General features: G+C 36.6%; 1 protein-coding gene across 1 annotated transcript in view; it reads right to left on the bottom strand.

Annotated features, from left to right (window-relative positions):
- Positions 1-21,768, bottom strand: part of LOC144472524 (glutamate receptor ionotropic, kainate 2) — a 214,371-nt gene that overhangs the window by 77,687 nt on the left and 114,916 nt on the right. Inside the window, exons 3-4 of the mRNA XM_078185710.1 lie at positions 9,367-9,618; positions 1,433-1,608 (exon numbers count right to left, since the gene is read on the bottom strand). Of these exons, the coding sequence (XP_078041836.1) occupies positions 1,433-1,608; positions 9,367-9,618 (428 nt within the window). The remainder of the gene's footprint in view (positions 1-1,432; positions 1,609-9,366; positions 9,619-21,768) is intronic.

The raw sequence follows: 21,768 nt of genomic DNA, 5'->3' as shown, positions 1-21,768 counted from the left end.
AGTTTCAGAAGCGAAACGCGATGGTGGCTTCGGTTCGAATGAGAACGACCAGAACAACTTGATAAAAGTCTTGATACTTTTCATATATTTTACCAAAATTTTTTTTAATGAATATCGATCGAGAATTTCCCGTCAGATCATTTAAATGGGTGTCCTAACTGCAGAATTTGTTATAGTTAGACTACGAGGCTGCGAATATTTATGATAACTAAGAATTTCTAGCAGTTAAATAAAGCTGCTATTTTACGCAAATAAATTTTTTGTTCTAACAATTTTAATAATATAGTATGTTATATAGCATAGTATAGTTCTGTAACGAATACAGAACGCTGCTTTTCTACATGTAGGTACGTAAATAGATATCTTCTGTTTTGTCTTTTTGTCTTTCTAATTCTAATCCAATGTAAGAATTCGAAGAGTTGGTTGAGTTATAACATTTCAGCATCAATGTGGTGAAAGAGTAGATGAGATCTGGATTTATTTATTTTTTGGAAGTCCGAGCAGTTATATAAACTGTTATTTTAGGTAGAAAATATTATTTATCTCTGATGTGGGATTTTTACATTTAAACCAGAGACTGATACATGTGAGATCGGTGTACGGAATATCGTAATACAACCGAACAGGAGAAAAAATTTCGGTGTAACATTTTTTTATTTGGGGGGCTCTGTTTTCGTAAAAATCGACTTTGTTCATCTTTGTAAAGGATTTAGTTGTCGTTTATTCTTGTTGCCTCCGTCCGATAAATAATTTCTTTACAGAGATTTTCTAAAAAACAGAGCCCCGGATAAAAATGTTATACCAAATTTTTTTCTTATTTTTCCTTATTTCTTGTGTTTCAACATAGATATATTGAGGGATCCATACCGGTATAATAAAAGCACACTGCAAATATTAAAATCGATTTTCTAAATGACAGTTACATCACAACATAGAAACAAAATTTGTTTCTTAGATATTGATGTAATACTTAAACCTCAAAATATTTCGATTTTCATTTTCTCATTTAAATTTTTTACGACAATTGAAACTTATACTGAAAGGTTATTTTTATGATTGATTTTACTTTGGTACCTTTCGTTTTTGATTATACACAAAATTATGCTATTGTTATTAACATTGCAATAAATTGACGTTTTAACCGAACGAAAAATATTAAAATATAACCGATGTTTAGAATTTAAAGTAAAATTAGGTGTAGTTAAAAGTGAAGATAAACAATACATAATAAACAATACATATTGTTTGAGGAACACGCTGCTTTTAGATCATAGTACTAAAATGATTCGAGAAGTCCATAACCTTTATTACAAAGTCTGATGCATCTATATTCCTTGTACTTTGTTTCAAATACGCGTGGAGCAGTGCAATAGATGATTCAAGACGTGTCAATTAATTTTCGATAATTTTCAGAAAAGTTGATGGAACTTACCGCTCGAAAAAATTGTTGCATGTGCGCTGGGTCCGTATCAACGATCAACTTGTAAATCTCCTTATGTCTGACTTCTCGAAGAACTTGCCTATAGGATCCAGGTCCTGCCTGGCGAATGTACATCTCAGTTCTCGTGGAGGGGGGCGATTTCACGAGATCCTGGAGCTTAAATAATCCTGGAAACAGAATATCAATGCTTCGTCTGTAGATTCATTAACATGGGAAATGAAATAAATATTTAATCTTACCACACACATTTCTTAATTTATGTATGAACAGTGCGAGATGTGTAACAATTTAAGCTTGGAAAAAATTTCTAAAACAGTATTTGAGACTGCTATAAAATTTTTATATAAAAGTCTAGATAGTTGTTAAAATCGACATATGATGTTCGTACGTTATGAGATCTTATTAATTTTAATTTTTATCAATATTAATTTTTAAAAACACAGGTTTGAATTCTGTCATTTTGTTCCATTTTATATTATTATAATCAAATTTTTTTTATTATTATACAATATAAAAATTTCGTTATATAGATATTTCCACAGAACATTTAAAATAATGTAACTGAGCTTTTTGTAAATGTTAAAGAGACTATATCGCTACACAATGACTAAAATACTTATATTTTCAATTTTGCTATTACTTGCGATAAAAAGACTATGCAAAAAGACTTTCGTCTTTTTACTTTCTTATCTGACCCCCGTAATGAAAATCTAAAAAATGCATTTCGTACTTCTTAGTATGTACTTCTAACTTATAGAGTATGCACCGAAACTTTGTTGCGAACTATGCAGCAAAAGAAATATTTCCCCTGTTTATAAACACTGTATTTCTCGAAAATGAAACATAAAAAATGTTATATTAAATGTATTGATATAAATTTACAGTTGTACTACGAATTCCGGTACACTCTGTATAAATCACCTAGAAATACCAAATATATTTTTTAAATTTCCATTATAGACTTAAATTTGTAGAAACAAAAATGAGAGTATTTTCCATCCTTTTTATTCCAAATAATAACAAAATTTTGAAAACAGGTATCTTAATAATTGTTCAGTGAAATAATCCGTTTAACTTGTACTAAAAAATTCAAGTCATTTAGACGAGTTTTAAATGAAGAATACCCTTATTTTGTGAACATTTCTATTCTTTCCTTATTTTTCTTTCTTTCTTCGTTTTTATCGTACATGAAGTCTAATTTATACGGAATTTATTCGATTACACAGTTGTTAATAAGAAAAAAATGCTCAATGAATCCTTCAGTTCTGTGCAAAAAAGGTCGCGCCCCAGCCACCGGTGCGCTGGCTATTCGGAAAGAATTTCTCGAGTATTCAGTGTCGACGAGAGAAATATCGCGGGAGCATGAAACGAATGTAGCCCCCTTTCAGCAATTTAATACATCCGTGATGTCGGATTATTGCATAAAAGCATGAGTACAATGCGTTCTTTTCGAGTTTCCGGATCAAATTCGCGCACCCTGCCGTTGCTACAGCATTTACGAGCTTAGCAACGGATAAGAGCCGCGACCGTGAACATTAGTTAAAAATTTATGTCAGACTGTTCGAAATGTTAAAGTCGGGACTCGACCACGGCTCTACTTGCTATTACGAATTTTCTTTCGATTTTACTAAATCCTATATCGTAGTGTTCCGTCAAGAACGAAAAATCACGAGTCGCGCATGTAATGCCTAGGTCGAGCGCTATAATTCGATGCTTTCGTCCGCTGAAAAAGAAACCTCCTGTTCCGACCTCTGGCAACAGTAGAATTTCTCCAGCTTTTTTTCAACGTAATCCCCGAAATTCCTGGGATATTTTCGAAAAAAGGTAAATATCGAAAACAGTGCCGCTTCAACCAACTTCACAAATTACCAGATAAAAATCTTTTACGTGGAAACGCTGCAATGGCCACGTAAAAAATAATTTCTTCGAAATTAACTTAAAACTCACTGAAAATATAAAGCGAATAAAATGCTTGGTAATCGATAAAACCAATCAAGCGTTTATTCTCACTTGTTCAGCTTCAGACTTTGCGATAATTTTGCCGTCACCGTAATTCGTCACACGCGTTCTCGCGTTTCAAACGGTTTACTATCCTTTCATGAACATAATACACGATTTATTTCACACTCAGCTGTGGATGCAATGTTTTATTTATACGTGTTATTCAATAGTATACAATGAAACTATAAATAGAACATATTACGCTCTTTCCTTTATGAGTAAAAGATTTTTGAGATGAGCGTTTGTGTGCAGATTCACTGATTTGAGAGAAAATGAGATAAACTTTGTTAATCACTTATCGCATGTTTGTACAATCTTTCGATAAATTATGTAGAAATATGCCCGAAAAGTAGAAGATTAATGACCCTACGATGGGAGAGACTCTTCTTTTAATAGACACGAGGTCGATAATTAAAAATAAGGAAACGGTTCAAGGATTATTTTACCGGCGCTGTTGCCGTGCTCCATGGCAAATATTCCGTTTAATTATACAATATTAGCGTACAATTTGAATAAAAACTAAAGTTTACATTCACCAAATTTTGTTATCCATCGCGCGGATATATTCATAAAATTTGCATTAATCGCAGTGTATACCTTCATTCACGCATTGTCTTCCCATATTTTATCATGGTGCTCCTCGGGAAATCTTTTTATAGCGCTCATAAAAACTTCGGTATCAACTGCGTCTATTCTCTTCGATGATAAAGGAAAAACGATTGTACGTATTGAATATCGATACAAATGGCACTATAATATCATATAGCGATAGCGGTACGTTTGCGTCGAAGCAAGCTTCACGATTCGCTTCTTTGTCGCTACAATTTCCGTTGCGTGTAAAGTACATCGAACAAATCTATGTTTCGCTAAAACGCGGCGGAAAGTTTCTACAGCGTCGAATCGTTCGTCTGCGTTTTCGTATAAGAGCTTTTGTTTCGATAAATGAATTTGCCGCCGAATTTCCGCCTCGTGTAAATTACTCCGTATCAATCACTGTATTGCTAAGACAATTGTTTAATTGTAGAATGTAAGCTTTAGACAATTGTTTCTTCGACCGAAAATTTTCGATCTGACGTGGAATACATTAGATTAAATTTTAGAAGTGAATATGTCAGTTCTAATATACTTAAAATAGTGCAAACATAATTGTTATTGAAACCGGTTTCTCTACTAATTTTGTGGAAGTTTAAATGTTTTACAACTTGAAATTTTAACCAACTTTTTCCTTCGTGAAAGGTATCGCTTTTTTCTAGACTTCAAAATATCAGTGAAACTGTACAATACATTTCAATTTCATCAAAATCGTACGGGAAACCATTTCACGAATAATTGCTAAATATAAAATTGCAGCGAGCAATGAAATTATTGGAAGTAGTGTATAAATGATTCATTTACTTCTCATATGCAGAATATATTAGTACCGAACTGAATTACTAACTGTATAGTATATATTTTTATATTTCAGTATATATTTGTAATTTTTAAAAATTTATATACGCCACATAAGAAGGTAACAAAAATTTTTCGTAATTTCTAACTAATATGTAATTAAAAATTTCATTGAAAAATGTAATTATTCTACCGTGAACTCGTTAATTCATGCAAATGGCTGAAATACGAAGTCTCTAGACGTCTATAGACATATTGAGTTAATAAGTAAGTAGACGAAAGAAATTCAAAGGTCTTTCAGTCCTTTATTCGTGGTACCTTTATTCTGATTTCCCTTTTCCATTCAATTAGTTCCACAAACTCGGGCCTACCGTATTTTCATGCTCGACGACACAATTTGGCAAGGAAGAATTTTGAAGCGTCCCTCATTTACGGTAGCAGCGAATTTATGTCTCTCATAAAGATCAAAGGGATGGAAAGAGTGAACATTCCTCGAGATCTTCATCCCTTCTTCCCTACGGGAAACCTTTCCGTTTCCGCTCGTATATACGGCATGATTATATCGTCTAATCAGGAAAAGTAATTTCGAAGAACAACGCTCTCTTTCTCTCTCCATGGCTGCCTAATTTATAAAGGAAGACAATATTCTTGGTCGCAGCGACTAATTAATTCTATCGGGATTCTATGGAAATTGTCGACTTTAACTTGGACTTTAGATGAATTTGTACGTATTTCTCTGTATTCAGAAACATTCTTCAAAGTTTCAATGAACATTTCCGTAATCATAAATTAAACAATTTGGATCACGTTGAAATGACGCGGTTCGTAAAAGTAGTGTTAAATTCGGCAAAATGTACACTTGACGAGATGCGATTTTGGAAATCGATCTTCAGACAACTTCAGAACGTAAGAGCATTACTTGGAGCATTAAAACGTTTGATCTTAAAACAAAGCACCATTCTCTAAAAATTTCTTAAGCAGCAAGATATTGAAACCTTCTAATTAATTTAATTAGTGGCCACTCTACCGTATTTTCGCGATCGAAGCTTCGAATGCTTCGCTGCAATATTTGGATAAGGATTCCCGTCTTGAAGTTCGAGAGCTAAACTTCTCGCAGCGCTCGCCCGAATTTCAATTAGGTATTTCTATTGTCGAGGCGGGTCGGGCACCGCCGAATTCCCTGTTTGACAGCCGAGGCAAGGCCGAGCGGTACACGGGCTGAATTATTATGAAACGCTCGCATATCCGCGAGTTTCTTTGCGCGAAAATCGGACCCGGTGTTGTCGCACGGCTCCAACTAAGAATAGGAACCGTAATGGAATTGTTAGGGCACCGAGCACAAGAGACGCCGTTGAATTTCGATGAGTGAAGTGCCGACGCTATCCGGCGAAGCCGCTTCGCGCCGCGGTTGCCGATTCGATCGAGACATAGATATTTGATTACGCCTTATTGAAACATATTTCCGGAAGTCCGAGGAACGTTTCGGAGGGACCTGAATTCCTGTCGACAAGTTCGCCGGCGACCTGCGCTATTCGAATTCTATAGGGGCTGTTTGGAATTAAATAAAAATTGTGATATTGCACCCATTGATCGTTCAAACTCTACAAAGGCTACAATCACGCGTTGTACGTACGTTGTCGGTGCAAAGACTTTCGTTAAAATGGGATAATTGGTTTTATGATTATACTAGGAGATCTGAAAAATTAAGAAGTAATGTATCTTCACCTTTCTATCGGAATAAGTATCGAAACATTAACGAATGCAGTTTGTAGATCTTTTATAGAACGAGTGTCTCAGTTGCCAATGTATTAAACATAATTTTTTCTGGCATTTTATATTATTTAAATTTGATATGCTTAAAAAACAGCTTGTACCAGTAATCGTGATCAATAATTTCCAAATATTTCCAATTTTTTATTCATGCATATTTAACAAATTTACACTAAATTAACTTTCCGATATCGTATTTGATAATAGAATTAATATATCGATTACAACATTGTTTAGAATAATATTGTTAAATAAATTAATCATAGAATTTAGTCATTTAAGTACTCCATTAATTTACTAGTTTAATAAATTCTATTAATATAATATCAAATACTATATCAAAGATTTATGGTTTATAATTCATTGTCATTATTAAAATAGATGAAACAGGTGGTATTTAGGACAACCTTTGTAATAAGAATGCTATGCATACTGAAGATTTCAAGTGGAGTGTCTTTATTTTGTGCTGTCAATATTTACGAGTTCGTGAAAATAGCAGTTTTTCATGAATTTCAACGAAGAACAGCCAATTTTTACATACTGCAGAGGCTGTAGCTTGACAATGCATCTACCGATTCGTGTTCATATTGTGTGTTCTTGACATTTCCATAGACACTTCGTAATCGTATTGCATTGATTCTGTTGATCTGCCGACATGTCACGTCACTTTGATACTTTTTCGATATCCAAACGTGATATTGTCAAGTAAAACTTATTGGAATTAACTAAATTAAATAAATTCACGATATCGAGGACTAGCAGAGAGAAGGAGACGGGGAGGGAGGGAGGGAGGGAGAGACTGACTCAATGCAAATCAAGCCGAATATCCGTAAAATCAGATAGACAAAGCGTGATAATTGAGAATTTATACTTATTGGAATGAGCTAGCATGTCAGCGAGTTCGCCTTATCGTAATTTCATGCCTAGCAAAGCATCAAGAACCGCAGACTTTAAAGCGTAAAATAATGTCTAGCGCGATTTGTGATGGGACGACCTAGACAGTGGGAAGAGAGCATCAGGACGCTGAATTATGCGTAGCGAGGCGAGGCGAGGCAAAAATCGTCGGAATTAAGGGCAAAAAGCGTGGAACTATGGCAGTATCGAGGCCTGCCGCGATTTTCAGCACTGGCAGCCCGGCATCGTCTGCGTGCATATGACAGGCCGACATTTCGCGTCGTGTCGGCATCCACTTCCGCCGGCTGATTCCGACGTTCTATTTGCATAGGGACCGCGTCACAGGGTGACCCGGTGCGCGTGAAAAAAAAAACGTAATCACTAGCCTGTGTGACACGCTACACCATCCGAGCGCGGAGCACTGTGATTCCTTGGAGAGTGCTACTCATATACTTGCAAATCCGTCGGGCGCCGCAAGTCTGCTTTATTGTTTCGACGGTGTCGTGTTTATCATTGTCGCGTGGGTTTTGTCCCCGGAGACGCGTGGAATGCAATTTCGGCTGCTCCACGGCACCCGCGCCACGCTTTTGATTATGCTTGATGCGAACCAGTGGAGCAGCTACATAAACCGTCACCCCCCATGCATCTGTCGTCCTCGTTCTTTTTTTTTCTCGTTAGCCCGCGAAATCTCAACGCGCGGGACGAAGAATGACGTCGAAATAGTAATTTCCCGTATTTATGTTCCGTTAATGAAGAGATACAACGTCGTAATAATCCGCCGGTACGCGGCGACTGTTTTCGCCGCGCGAGAATGTTGTTCGTGGGTGTCGCGATTTCTCTCGGAACGAAAACACGACGAAAAATGTTACGTCGTCGCGACGAAACGGTTTAGTGCGCGAATAAATGTCACGATCGAAGAAGTTGTAAGACGGATTTTTCTTTCAGATCTCTTATGTATAGATACGTTGGCGTGTCTTAATCTGTTAGCTGCGCACGACGTGTATGCACGTCATAAGGAAATGGCACTTTTACATCTTATAATAAATATACTTCTCCTACGATTTATGTCAAAATGCTTATAGTACCATATTCGTAAATTTCGTACCCTTTAGGATGATTCTAGAACAACAAATTAATTGCTAATAATTTGGAGTTGAGATGAACCCAGAACAAAGTGTACTCAAGTTCTGACATATTCAACGTGATACTAAGTGAAAGATATTAAAATCATATACCAGCTATATAGTTGCTTATGCAATATTATAATATGCAATATTTAACTTAACTCCCCCAAAAAGACATTTAAAATGTAAAAATACCAAAAAGTTGAATTTGATTTGCAAACGGGCTCTCACAAAAAATTTCCATAAGATAACCTATAAAAAATCATCAAGTAGGTACTGGAATCAAAGATAGTTGTTCCGTTTGTACAGTATACTCCACATCCCGATAATTAAAAAATTACGATAAAAGTTTAATATGTCAAACGAATTCACATATAACAGATACAAGAGAAAATTAAACAAATTAAACGTAAGCTATATTTGGCAGTACCGTACTTTAACAGCAGCGTTAAGATCCGTTAAAATCCGTAATGAAACAAATTTTGAGGAAACTGCTCATCCTCCGAATTTCGTTAAACAAGTTTGATACAGCGTAAAGTTACACAATGCAATTATTACAACTATGATGGTTCCTCAACTCGACAGTAAATGAACGTCGCTATTAAAGTTCGATCGAACTTTCGAAGTTTTCTGACAGTGGTAAATAGTTTTAATGGAATTACGAAGGATTTTTGATATCGATTCACAGAAACAATTTTACGCGTGAAACGAGAACAGCTCGTCAGAAAATATCTCGTTGATATTTACCGTAATCTTCCTCGTAGATGATGGCCACTCTTGTCCAGTTCAGGAAGGACATGAGATCTTTGAATGCCTTGTTCAGGTGGTCCTGCGAGGGATAGAGGTTTATACTAAACTCCTTAAACGTCGGTTCGAAGTCGACCCTGGCTTCCAGATGCGGTACATCCAGTGCCTCGCATATACTCTGTATGTGGGCGCCCAGAAGAGGGTCGGATGGTCCAAAAATCCCTTGGACCGACCTGGATAGTTGCTTGCAGGCTGCAACAAAGGAAACATAACCCATTGATCAGTTCGAGCATCGGAGAACCTTCGTTTGCAGAAGGATCTTAACGTATTGGATGATACGGAAAATTCTGCGACGTTTCACATTTGTACCTGTATCCCCACCATTTTTATTTACTACTTCAATTGGTATCAATAAGTTTTACTTTATAAAAAGGATCTCCTTGCCGTTTATTGCATTCGTCTATTTTATTGGTGCTTTGAGCAGTAAGTACGATTTTATACATTTGTAAAAATCGGAACATTGATTACCGTCCAATATTTTTTAAAGTTTAATTTTACTAAGAGATTACAGTAAAACCATTTTTAATGTCACCTTTAAACCACCTAAATAAATATAAATTAATTATGGAACACATATCAAATATATCAGTACTGGAATCTGCTGAGTCGACGATCATGAGTTCAATGAAATTTTTGTTTGAATCTTGGGATCAAAATCTTTAAAAATAATAATCTTAAAAAATTGCATGACGATAGTAAAATATCAATCAAAACATATTTAAAATAGAAAGTACTACTAGTTCTCGACATCCCTCTTTCCCTTATTCTACAACGTGGCGAAGTATTCCACCTAAATTAGTGATGGCAAAATCAGTCAAAACGGAGCGTGCATCGTTTAACAAAGTTTCCGGCTACCTAATATTTTCATCCTGCAGCAATCCGAGAACTTTTCTCGGCCATTAAACGCGGTGCGGGTGTTAAGGGCCGCATTACTGGACGAGTTGCAGTTTTATATGGAGGCAGGGAGCGAAAGCAAAAAGCTACATAAGAAGCCGGGAGACGGCGCGGATGGAAAGATACGGGGATGACTGGCTCTGACGCGCCGGTTTCATATTTTTAAACCAGGCGCAGTTGACAGGCCTGCATCAGCGAAAGTTGCATCAGAAATTTTCACAGTAGATTTCATCCTTCCATCCTGTTCTCGCCACCCTGTGTACCGCTCTCTCGTAATCTGTCGGTAAACGTGTACCAGACACAGTAAATCCAAGTGAAAAGTGAGAGAGAAAGGGAAAGGGAAAGATAAAGAGAAAAAGAGAGAGATAGAAAGAAGAAAGAGAGAGAAGAGGGAGAGAGAAGAAAGAGAGAGAAAAGGGAGAGAGGGAGGAAAAAATACATGCGAGGTGCGATTGACGTAAAACTTTCCGACGTCCTTTTTTTCCCGCTAATAAACAAGTCATTTGGTAGTTCCCGTATATGTTAGAGCCGCTTTTATGAAAAATGCAAGTGCTATGACATTTTCGATGAATAAGTTTTGCTTGGAATGTTTGCATCCATGTACGTGGTGATTCTTGTGTAGCGTTTGAACACCTGAGACTAAATGATACCTTCCCGAATTGTGTCATTTGCTGGTTCACTTATTTATGCTTGCGTAATATTTATTCTACCAGAAAATGTCCGAAAATTTTTTTATTCTATTATATATTATCCATAGCTTTCACGTAATAAATATGCACTGTATTGAAATTTTAAAAGAACACTGCTATAAAATATGAATATTTTCATTCTGTTATAAATGAACGTTTCCGCAATGGATTGCTTCATTTCATCTATTATTTAGATAAATCGATATAGTATAAAATAGAGGACAGCTTAGCAAATTTGATCATTTTCAGAGTACCTTACATTTTTAATGACTAGCGTATTTGAATCATCTTTCATAATATTTCGTAATAATTATCATACGGAATATTACTTGATAGAATATAGTCGATTTTCATTAAAATGTTCCTCTTAAAATCCTCTTTTTAAAACTAAATAATCTTTAGTCTTTCAATTCCATAATTCGTATGAATTTATAGCTCCGAGTCTTTCGTTTAGTCACTAATAGTTAACATTTAGTTCGATTGGACTCATTGTGTAATAATGCCTGGTGCGATACGAGATTTCTTCCATTTGCCATAAAGCTGGAAACTCGCAAAGCATTGACCAAAATGTGAGGAATAAAACGAGTGCAACGATTTCAAAGAGATGCAATATTTTGTTCACTTACAGTCGATAAACATTTTCAAAGGAAATTCAACGACCTTTAATAATACGTGCCGCAAGTTCAGCGAAGTTTTCTGTTTAACTTGTGGCACTGTCATGAAATTAATAACGTTCTGTTTAACCGCCGGCACCTAAGAACGCCCTGCTTGTCACGAAGAAACTTGCGTAACCCTTATGTGACCTAGAATTTTCCACGTTAGTTATTAACCCCTTGCCGTACTTTGACGAGTCAGACTCGTGACGGAGATTTATAATAATGAGCTGTTGGGTACGAACGTTCATTTGTTCCTTTAAGTAGAAATCAAATTTTATTCTCTTGTTACCAATATTTAAACAGTCGAGTAGACGCAAGCACGCGATTAAGTTAAATTTAAAGAAAATTAGTGCAATCGAAACAATTCTACTCATAGTAATTGTAATGAAAATGGTACGGCAAGGGGTTAATCAAAGTAGTCGATCCTGAGACATGAGTCGGTATATACGAAGCTCATTATTAATGCTATCCTAATTAACGTTCATTCTAAAGAGGTTCTAGGTATTCCAAGACTCTTCCTGTTCCTTTTCTTTTTATATATTACACAGCTTTTATGTAGAAGTGTTCTAAGAACAAATCTTGACCATTGACCACATGTATTACGATTTCTTTCATAGCTGTGTTTATTAGCGCTTTTTCGTCCTTAATAATTTTTCTAATAGAACGAGACAATTTTTGTTTCTTGTGTGTTTTCAGTTATTGGATTTGGATATCAGAAGAATCAATATTTACACAGATTTTTAGTAATACATACAGTTATCTATGAAATCTTTAATTTTGACTCATTGTTATAACATAGTGGGTGAGCCGAAATATAATAATACAAGGTATAACCAAAAGCACTTCGCGCATCTCTTGTGAAATTTTAATGCGTTAAATCGGTCACAGAGGGGTAACATTAATTTTAGCTAATTTTCAAAATTTTGGGATGCAAAAGAATTAAAATACCACTCACTATGATCATTTCAATTTCGTAGTTTCAGTTCCATTAATCAAATTACTTAGATTTCGCGGGATCGATTTCTGCCACTTAACCTGCGAACGGAGGCACAAGAGAATCCGGAAGGGTCGATTTACGAGCTGTTCTCGGGTCCGCCGCGTATCAGGGGATGCGCGTGAACAATTGATACATTATCACTGCGTCGATCTACTAATCCACGATCTCTTCCGTGGTTGCAGATTGTTGCACGTCCGGTCGCGTTGTTTCCCTTTAAAAGTGATTCCTGGCACGCGTGTACAGGCCAGCAGGGGAACGAGAATGGACGAGCTCGATTCCGAAGGTGGGATTTCAGGGTGTCTAAGCATTCTCTACTTTGTCCGCGCGCTATGAATTATTCACGAGACTTCCGTCGCCTCCCGGTTCTTCGGACCGAGAGATACGACGATCGCCTGACTCATCGGTTTCTCGTTTACGCCACGCGGTTTCACTTTACGACACATCCAAGATTCGTTTAGATCATTCGGAATTAATCGCGCGGTTCCTTTCGATCCCTGTCAACTACACTCTTCGGCAATTTAACCGAATTATGTCGCACCACCGCGCGAATAATGCGGCTCTGCGAGTGTGTGCAGGCTATACCTGCACGAGGTTTCATGATCAAGTGCATATGGTTTCTTAACGAATGCTTTGACAGCGAATAAACTTCGGCATTTTAACGCGTTCGATTCTAGCGATTGCATCGCAATTTTGGGATTCATATTATAATTAAGGTATTCAGATAATTCATAACTTGATACCTATGCTTTTTGGACAGGTTTAAACTTATACTAGAAGTGAATGGATTCGAAGCGGTGATTGATTATTTTCAACCTACTAAAAATATTAAATACACAAAAAATTGAGAGGTCGACAAAGTAATGCATCATGTGTCAATTTGTAAAAAAAAGGAATTATTCCGTATGTTTTGCTTTAATTTAAATAAGCAGGAAAATTCAACAAACGTATGATTACCTTGCACAGATTTTGATTTCAACTACTTGCGATCGAACAAATACACGAAGCGCCGAAAGTGAAGGTGTCGACGTAAATTAAATTCGTGACGCGACACACACTATATCGTATTTATTCATTTGCCGAACGCTTCGCGGGTTAATAATTCCGCGAGGAACGTAATGGGCGTTGTTCGTTCCCAGAACATTGGATTAAGTGTACAATTTTTAATCAATCAACGGATACGTCATTCTGTATTTCGCGCCGGTATGGATATTTAAATACGGGAGGTCGCGGCCGTGCGAAACGCTGGCGGTACACGTCGATGTCCTTGTGAAATCAAGCACGCTGGGAAATTGTCGAAAATATAATTTCCATGAAATCGCGGGCATTGATATTCCCACGGCGATCGACTGCGGGATAAATTTATGCCGCGTTTGTTCGGATTTATTCGGCGTTAAACGCCCGACGCCTGATCGCCACGAGCGTGGCCGCGCGCGAAGTGACGGTGAAATGCCAGAAATGAATTTCGTCGGATCCTTTCGGGGACATCGCGAGCACTTCCGCGATCGATCGGTCTCGAAAATATCATTTATGCATGAGTCTCCTCTATTTCGGCGAGCACCGACGCGGGGCGGGTAGCGTCAGCGAAAAATTGAGATTGCCGTCGAGAAATCGAAAGCGAAATGCTTGTTAGCCTCATGAAGAAAATGCAGGATGTGCTGAGAATCGCGGTGCAAGCTGAGCGGGAATGAGCGTTTCCCGTGAAAAATAAATTGAAAATGTAGAATAGAATATTTTATATAAAGCTGTGTTTTCAGGTAAATCGATTCCGTCATGTACACGTAGAAAATAACGGAAGTCTGTTGAACGTTGAAAACACCAAACACGCTAGAAACGCTGCAAAATGCTTAAGAATCAATTTCTTCCAGCGGAACAAAGTGGATTCGTTAGATCTTATTAAGTTATATCAGATTGACCGTGTCTTTCTTGCTTGTGAGACTCGCCCCACTATTTTTGGAGACTACAATTCCATCAATTGTATTACGTTACATGTTAACAAATATTGTAAATCGATCAAATTATTTTGTTCCAAAACGACATCTAGATGAAACATTTTTAATGTCTATTCACTTAAAATTGATAATCAACCATTGTGTACTAAAGGGTTTTCAATCATTAATAAAGAATGAATAATAAATAAAATGCAGAACGGAAATCGAAGAAAAATGTCTTGAATTCGGAAAAAAATGAAAAGTAGTCAAAAAGAGCAGTAAAAAGTAGAAAAGGGACTGTTTTTGCATAAATCCACTGTTTAGTTGTATTGAAATATGCAAAAATATCTAAGCTCAACAATTCTAGTAATAAGGAAAATGCGAAATTCGCACTAGTTCGATAATAGTGATCGAAACGGCACACGAACGTATTATTTTACATATTCAACTTATTTTTACACGAGGAATTATCTGCTCTCGGATTTTACCATGCCCATTCGGGATGCCGCTCGTCGAAATGAACCGGGCTCCGATGAAAATTAGATCTCGGAACGCGAATTGGTCGATTTAGCGGAAAAGTTTCCGTTGTTGCTGAATTTTTAATGGAACTGATATTAAAGGTATTCATCCGTAGAAGAATGTCCGCGCGCATGCAAGTATGAGAAGTGCATTTTCTAGAAAATAAATTATAACGGGTAATCCTACAATGGACGTTTAATTAATTCATCTTCATGCTATCCCTTAAAAATAATTTTCCTCTCTATCTCTGCGCGATATTCAATGGACCATTTCTTTGCGTAACGAATCGGTATCCGATCGGTATCCGATCCTCAATGCATACTAAAATATTAATAATTACAATTTAGTCTGGAAAACTTCGGAATTCTTCGTTCATTAATTATACGATGTTTATACCTAGTTCATTTGCCAAATGAGAACGAAATTCTGAAAATACGTTCATGGAAATGCGTTCGCGCTCGATGTTTTCGCCAGTGGCTCATCCCTTCGTATAGAGTACAAACATCCATTCAAGCGTGTAAGAAAAGTTTATTAACGTCCACCATTTTCAAGTAAAAATAACGTAATTACCCTAATGGCACCCGTTTTTCGAGGACGTGTTTCCTATGTGTACTGAACTTTACATGTAGCTTCTAACAGGTCTTATAGAATCCTTGTTTTCAATTTTATTAACAACAGTCATTCGCTTTTACAATCTTATAATTACACTACCGATTTTATGCATTTGTAAATTAAATTAACAGTTGGAATACAAAATAAAGATATTAGCGAAAAAGGATACTGTCATGTTATTTTCAATTAATCACAATTATCAAGAGAAGAAGACATTTTTATGCAACTTATGTTTCTCACAACTGACTTAGACAATCTTTGTCATGTAAATATATAAATAATGTGAATACGTAGAATAAATACGACAAAAATAATTTCATACATATGAACGAAAAATGAAATGAACGTGCCAGAAAAGTATTTAATTTAAGCTCCATGAAACTGCCATAGAACGAATTCTTTTTATTCAACATCCCCTCGAGAGATTTATTTATTCTATCCATTAACAGTCAATGACTCAATGTGCTTTCGTATAAATTCTATGGACCCCGTTTCTCAATAATAAGAAGCTCCTCGATACTTTTATTAATATTTACAGACTTTTATCAATAGCAATTTAAGAGGCTGAAAGTACGCTCGAGTCTTTGAAAGAAGAGGAGCTCGAGGGAAACAAATCGACGAAATTCATTGAGCAAGTTTGATAGCCCCTTTGATCCAACGAGCAGAACATCGCAATGGAAAGTTTCGTTTATTACTCAAGAAGTTCTCCCCGCATTTAACAGTTCAAGCCCCCTTTTCATGCTTCTATAAATATTTCTCCTTTATCTTGTTCAGAAAATTTCCCTGCATGTTCCACCCTTATTACTTATTTTCCACGGTCCGCGAGAATTACGTTGTTCTAAGTTAACGTTGAACCAGTCGCGTAATAAAAGTGTTTAACGCCTGTTCATTTATAATAATTATAAGTCTGAATTTGTTCAAACTTTTGTCGATTTTGTTACAATTTAATAATTGAGAAGTTTATTGTATCATCTCCTATGAAATATTTTTTACAATTACAATAACTTGAAAATAAGATATGTCCTTTTGACCGACACGGTTTAATATTAACGATAGGAAGAAATTTCTTTTTTTTAGTATAATCATCATGAATTCTGAGAACATGAAAATACAAAAGAATAACAATTTGTGTGAAGATTGAATGTTAATTTTATGCACATTGCAGCTTAAATTAACAATATGCAATGAACATCATTCAGGAATAACGCTTTCGTCTGCTAGATTTTAAAAATTTTGCGAAGAATACAAGACAAATGCTGACACTGCAACTCATTGATGCTTTATGGAATCACGGATTCCGCGAATTCACCTTCCATCTTAATTTTCAGCTAATGATTAGGAGATTAATTGGCCCTTAATCGGAGTGAGAGTGTTAACTGATAAAAAGTTTGCGATAAGTGTAGTCGCTCTTCGCTGAAAGTACTAGGAAATTGCTTCCAAATATCCATTAAAAATTTATAAAGCTTGTAACACGGGGATTAACTTTAAAACATGACTACCATGGATGAAAATATTAACTGTGCAGTTTAGTAGAGCGACGGGGTCGTAAAGAAGAAGGGAACATCGTGATTAGCCGGCGGCCGCGTTAATTTCGACATGAAGAAGCGAGAAGCAAGATCCGGCCCGCTAAAGCCGGTGTAATTTAGGTAAATGCTGGTCCGGATAAAGTGCTGATGAAGAACTTTTTTTCTACGCCCAGTTGAATCTAAAATCCGTCGCAGTGGTTCCCGTCGACCAACCAAAATGATCGCTACGTATTTAATTTACTCTTCAGCGTTGCTCCCCTTTGTCGCATTTCTGACTGGCTTAAGACCTTTCTAATTTTCTCATATAGCAACCAATGCTGCCAAAGAATAAACTAGCCGGGATAACATGTTTATTCAACCTGACTTTATTCGTTTGTGTTCTATGAACCTTCAAGTGGGCACAATTGTCACAATTTTTATGATTTTGGGATTTGATTAAATTTTAGTTATTTTCATAATTTAAGTGTTGGTATTTTGTTTGCTTGTTGTAAAAATGACACGATTGAATTTAAGTATTGTACGATGTTTATTCTAGAATATGTCTGCATGAAACTCGAATGAAGATTAAATGTTTAGAATTTTAATAATTATAGAATAGAAAATTCAATTACTTTGATTGAAATTACCGTAAATGATTATCTCGGAGTAAAGTCACTGCGATTAATCACACAGTGTCGTGAAATATAAAATGATGTCACATTAGAAATAGTTACTCTATTTAAGTCGTATTTTTCATGAAATTCTGTTAGTATGATTCAAACATAACTTTACAAAGCAAATACTGCAAATTCTCTGCAATTACCCCTCACTTTGTAAGCAAAAATAGACAATTTAAAAAGTGAAGATAAAATTATTCGAGACTCGCAGTTCGTTTTTATAATTCTTGACAATCACGACTATAAAAGCGAGCCGCAAAGGTCGCATAATCGTATCTCCTCTCAAATTGTCCATCTTTGTTTACAAGCTGAGAAAGAATTGGAGAGAATTTATGGAAGTAACGTAATCACCAGCAGTCTTGTTATGTCTTTTGAGTGGGAATATTCAAATGCAAGGGGTTTAAAGAAAATTATTTTTGCAAAACCCATGTGAATTGTACGGTCAAAGATTTCTTCTTTGAACGAAACGAGAAGCTGATACGGTTTCCGCAGCTGTTAACGCCGCATTGTTAAGCAACCCGTGGTCTTTCCGTTCAACGTAGAAATGGCGCCTGGGATGTCATTGTACAGCTCGCCACGGAAATTAGAGACGAAGCCATTTGTAGATGTCATCGTACGCTGATGGCGATCCACAGACTCGATAAGAATAGCTAGACGGTTAAACGACGATTCGATGCAAGTTTGTGGTTTAGATTTTAGTAAACATCTATCAGCGAGAGCAACAAAACAGCTTTCAACTGCCTAACTAAAACGCAACAATTCTGTCACTGTAATTTGTTAAACAAATTCGCTGTAACTAGTTATGTGTTCAAAAGTTATGTGTTCAAAAATATTTTATTTATTTTTACAACGCGAATAGCTGCGGCAAATTGATGTTTGTTGTCGGTTATTTGAAATAAGGAAACAATTTTCTTTATATTTGAATGATCCGAGATTTGGAGTGACACTACTTATATATATACGATATTACACTTTAGTGTAATATCGGGTAAAAATAAATTATCATTGACTGCTTCGAATTATTATTAAACATTTAGACAAATTTTTGAAGGGATTACTACGAGCAAAGGATGTTTAAGACTGTGCAGCAAACTAAATATTTTAATATTTTAGTACAAACGAAAATACTAAATAGTGACTCATTAATATTTGAATAAATTGTTGTTCAGTAATGAATAAGTCAAGATTCACTAGATGTGGAAAATTATCAGTCTTTCTCAAAACTTCAGTATTCTAACAATCTCGAACTAGTTGCAGATGCCTACATCTTCAGAATTCCGCAAAAGTTCGCTCGTTGTTTTGATCAGTACTTCCGACCAACTTCGCGTTCCTTGACTATCACTGATAAACTTTCAGAGTTGTATATCAGCTATGCATAGTGCCGAAAATATTTTGGTCGACTTTCACCAGATGTCAGAGACCTAAATCCTCAATGATACTCGACGTATTAATGATCCATCACAATCTATCCAAGGTCCCCAATAATACCTCGGTCTCTAAACTATCTCAGCGATTCTCCAGAATCCAATCTAGAGACCATAATGGATCTTCATGTTTAAACCGTAGTGTTTCGTGATCCTGTCATGTATCTTGCCGGTCCTCGATCTGCTACAAATTTCCCACAACTCCTCGAGGCTGAAGCTGTTCTTCAGAGTCCTTCCTCGAGGTTGGTTGGTCCGTCGCATGTAGGTCTGTTAGTGCCCAGTATTGTCGCTTATGGGGTTTGAGCGGTCCTTAAAGGGATCCTCAACCGACAACAACCTCTAGACGATCAGGGAGTCCTTCGAGTGTCTCCGAAGTGCCCCGAAGAGACATCTGAGAGTAACGAGCAGTCACGTACGGTGGCGCAAGCAATTGTGACCGCCCGTCGATACAAGTTTGACGCTCTAGAAATATATAAAAGCCAAGGAGAAGTGTCTTTGAGTCGTGGGAGGCCGGACTACGTTCACGACAAAGTAGATATTCGTCGAAGATAGAAGTTTGTTGCGAATTTATCGCCGTCTGGTCGGATTTACGGTTCGCAATTTACGTTCGCCGGCCGTCTACGATCGACCGGCAAGAAACATTGTTATGGTTTCGCAGCGGCTGATTCGGCCCGGTCTGCGGAATTGTTTTGCATAAATTTTGCCTTATGACTCGTACCGATCCGCTCTACGTTCGCACTCGTACATATATCTCGCAGCTGCTTTTCGAACGTATGAATCCCCCGCGATGCGGTTCCGAATATATTCGAAAATGTCGGATCGCACTGGAGATCTTGTTATTCATGGAAGCAAAAGTAATTACTTGATGTTGCCTTTGAAATATAACTGTCAAGCTTATGTCAATGCATCGTGTTTTTAATGTTCGTATTTTCTGTTCTAGAGATTTTTCACTATTGCCATTTAAAGTGGAAAAAATACGTAGCTAGACATTGGATAAAGATAACAATAAAACTACTGGTCCATAATGTGTTCGAATGTAATTTGTGCATGCCAAATTGTTAAAAAGACAAGATCAATTATAAAGTTTCTATAAATTAACTTGATTCTAAATTATCTCAATAATAGATTTGATCAGTAAAGCACACGCGTGTACAATACAATACTCATAAAAAAAGATAGTGCAGCTTTATTGAAATTTCGAGCAGCATAGGTCACCGAATTTTCATATAAACTATTTTGTATATAATTGAATAATAATTATAAATAATATATTACAGATTTTTAAGTGTTTCTAACGAGCTTGATGAACTAGAAGAATTCACGACTGTTTCTAATCTAAATTGATAAAAACATCTAATATGCTGCAACCCAATCCGTAATAAATGAAGCAATCGTTAGAACACTTCGTATAAGTCTTCATTTATCAGACATGTGGAATGGATTTATAATTTTGTTTCTTACGTTGAAGCTTTCAGCTAGGTTCCACCACATAAATATCATAACTAAGTTCAACAAAATCATACAACTATATGCTCCGACTATGCCTCCGACATTGTTAGAAATTTTTTAATCGGATCGTGGCCGTTTCTACGCGAGAAATCTAGTTTTCAATAGAACGGGCAGGCGATAGAGTTTGCAGGGTTCGTGAAAGGATTGAACTTAAAGGGAACCTTGTAACATTCGACGAGCGTGGACGGTTTACGCGTCGCCGGCAGAATCCTTCTAAGTAAATACGCGCGAGTTTCGAACGGGGCTTAGTGCGTTTTCCCTTGGATATTATTGCTCCGAGAAGAAGCAGCGATCCTTTTTACGTCCGAATTTTCGACTTGCGAGGTTCAAGCGGAAGGAGCACGATCGTTTCGCCCGAGGAATACCGGCTCCTCGAGGAATAGTAAAAAGTTACGGGCACCCGTGCTCGCTGCGAGAGCGCCCCGGCTGCGTAACTTTTATCGACAAAGCATATCGGGGATGAAAATCAGTCTCGGAGATGCGAAATACTTCCCAGAGGCATCGGCGACGAATGTGGGCCAAAAGATGCAGCCCTAAGGGTTGCTTCAATGTTCAAAGTCGAGGCATTCTTATTTCAAGCGGATATTCTTTCTTAAACGCCTGACTTTAGCACTCTATCGCGATGCTTATTTTCGCACCTGTAGACAAGGGATTGATTTTTTCTTAATCTTAATGTGGCACTTTTGAATGTAATACGTTAGCTGTTAGTTAATATTCTTAACACTGAGTGTCGCGTCATTTATAAAAGAGCGATGAAATGTCTTACTTTTATTAGGGTCTGCAAAACGTAAAAATATGAAAAAAGTATTTGACGTTCTACAACTTAAGCTTATCATATATTTTTAAGCCACTCTTTACATTTTTCTATTTCAGTATGTATCTGCTTCATATTATTATTAGAATGGAATTACGGTATGTTTATAATAATTACA

The sequence above is a fragment of the Augochlora pura genome, chromosome 1 (genome assembly GCF_028453695.1).
Source record: "Augochlora pura isolate Apur16 chromosome 1, APUR_v2.2.1, whole genome shotgun sequence".
NCBI lineage: Eukaryota > Metazoa > Arthropoda > Insecta > Hymenoptera > Halictidae > Augochlora > Augochlora pura.
Note: the sequence above shows the minus strand (reverse complement) of the source record. Positions and strands in the feature narration are given on the sequence as shown.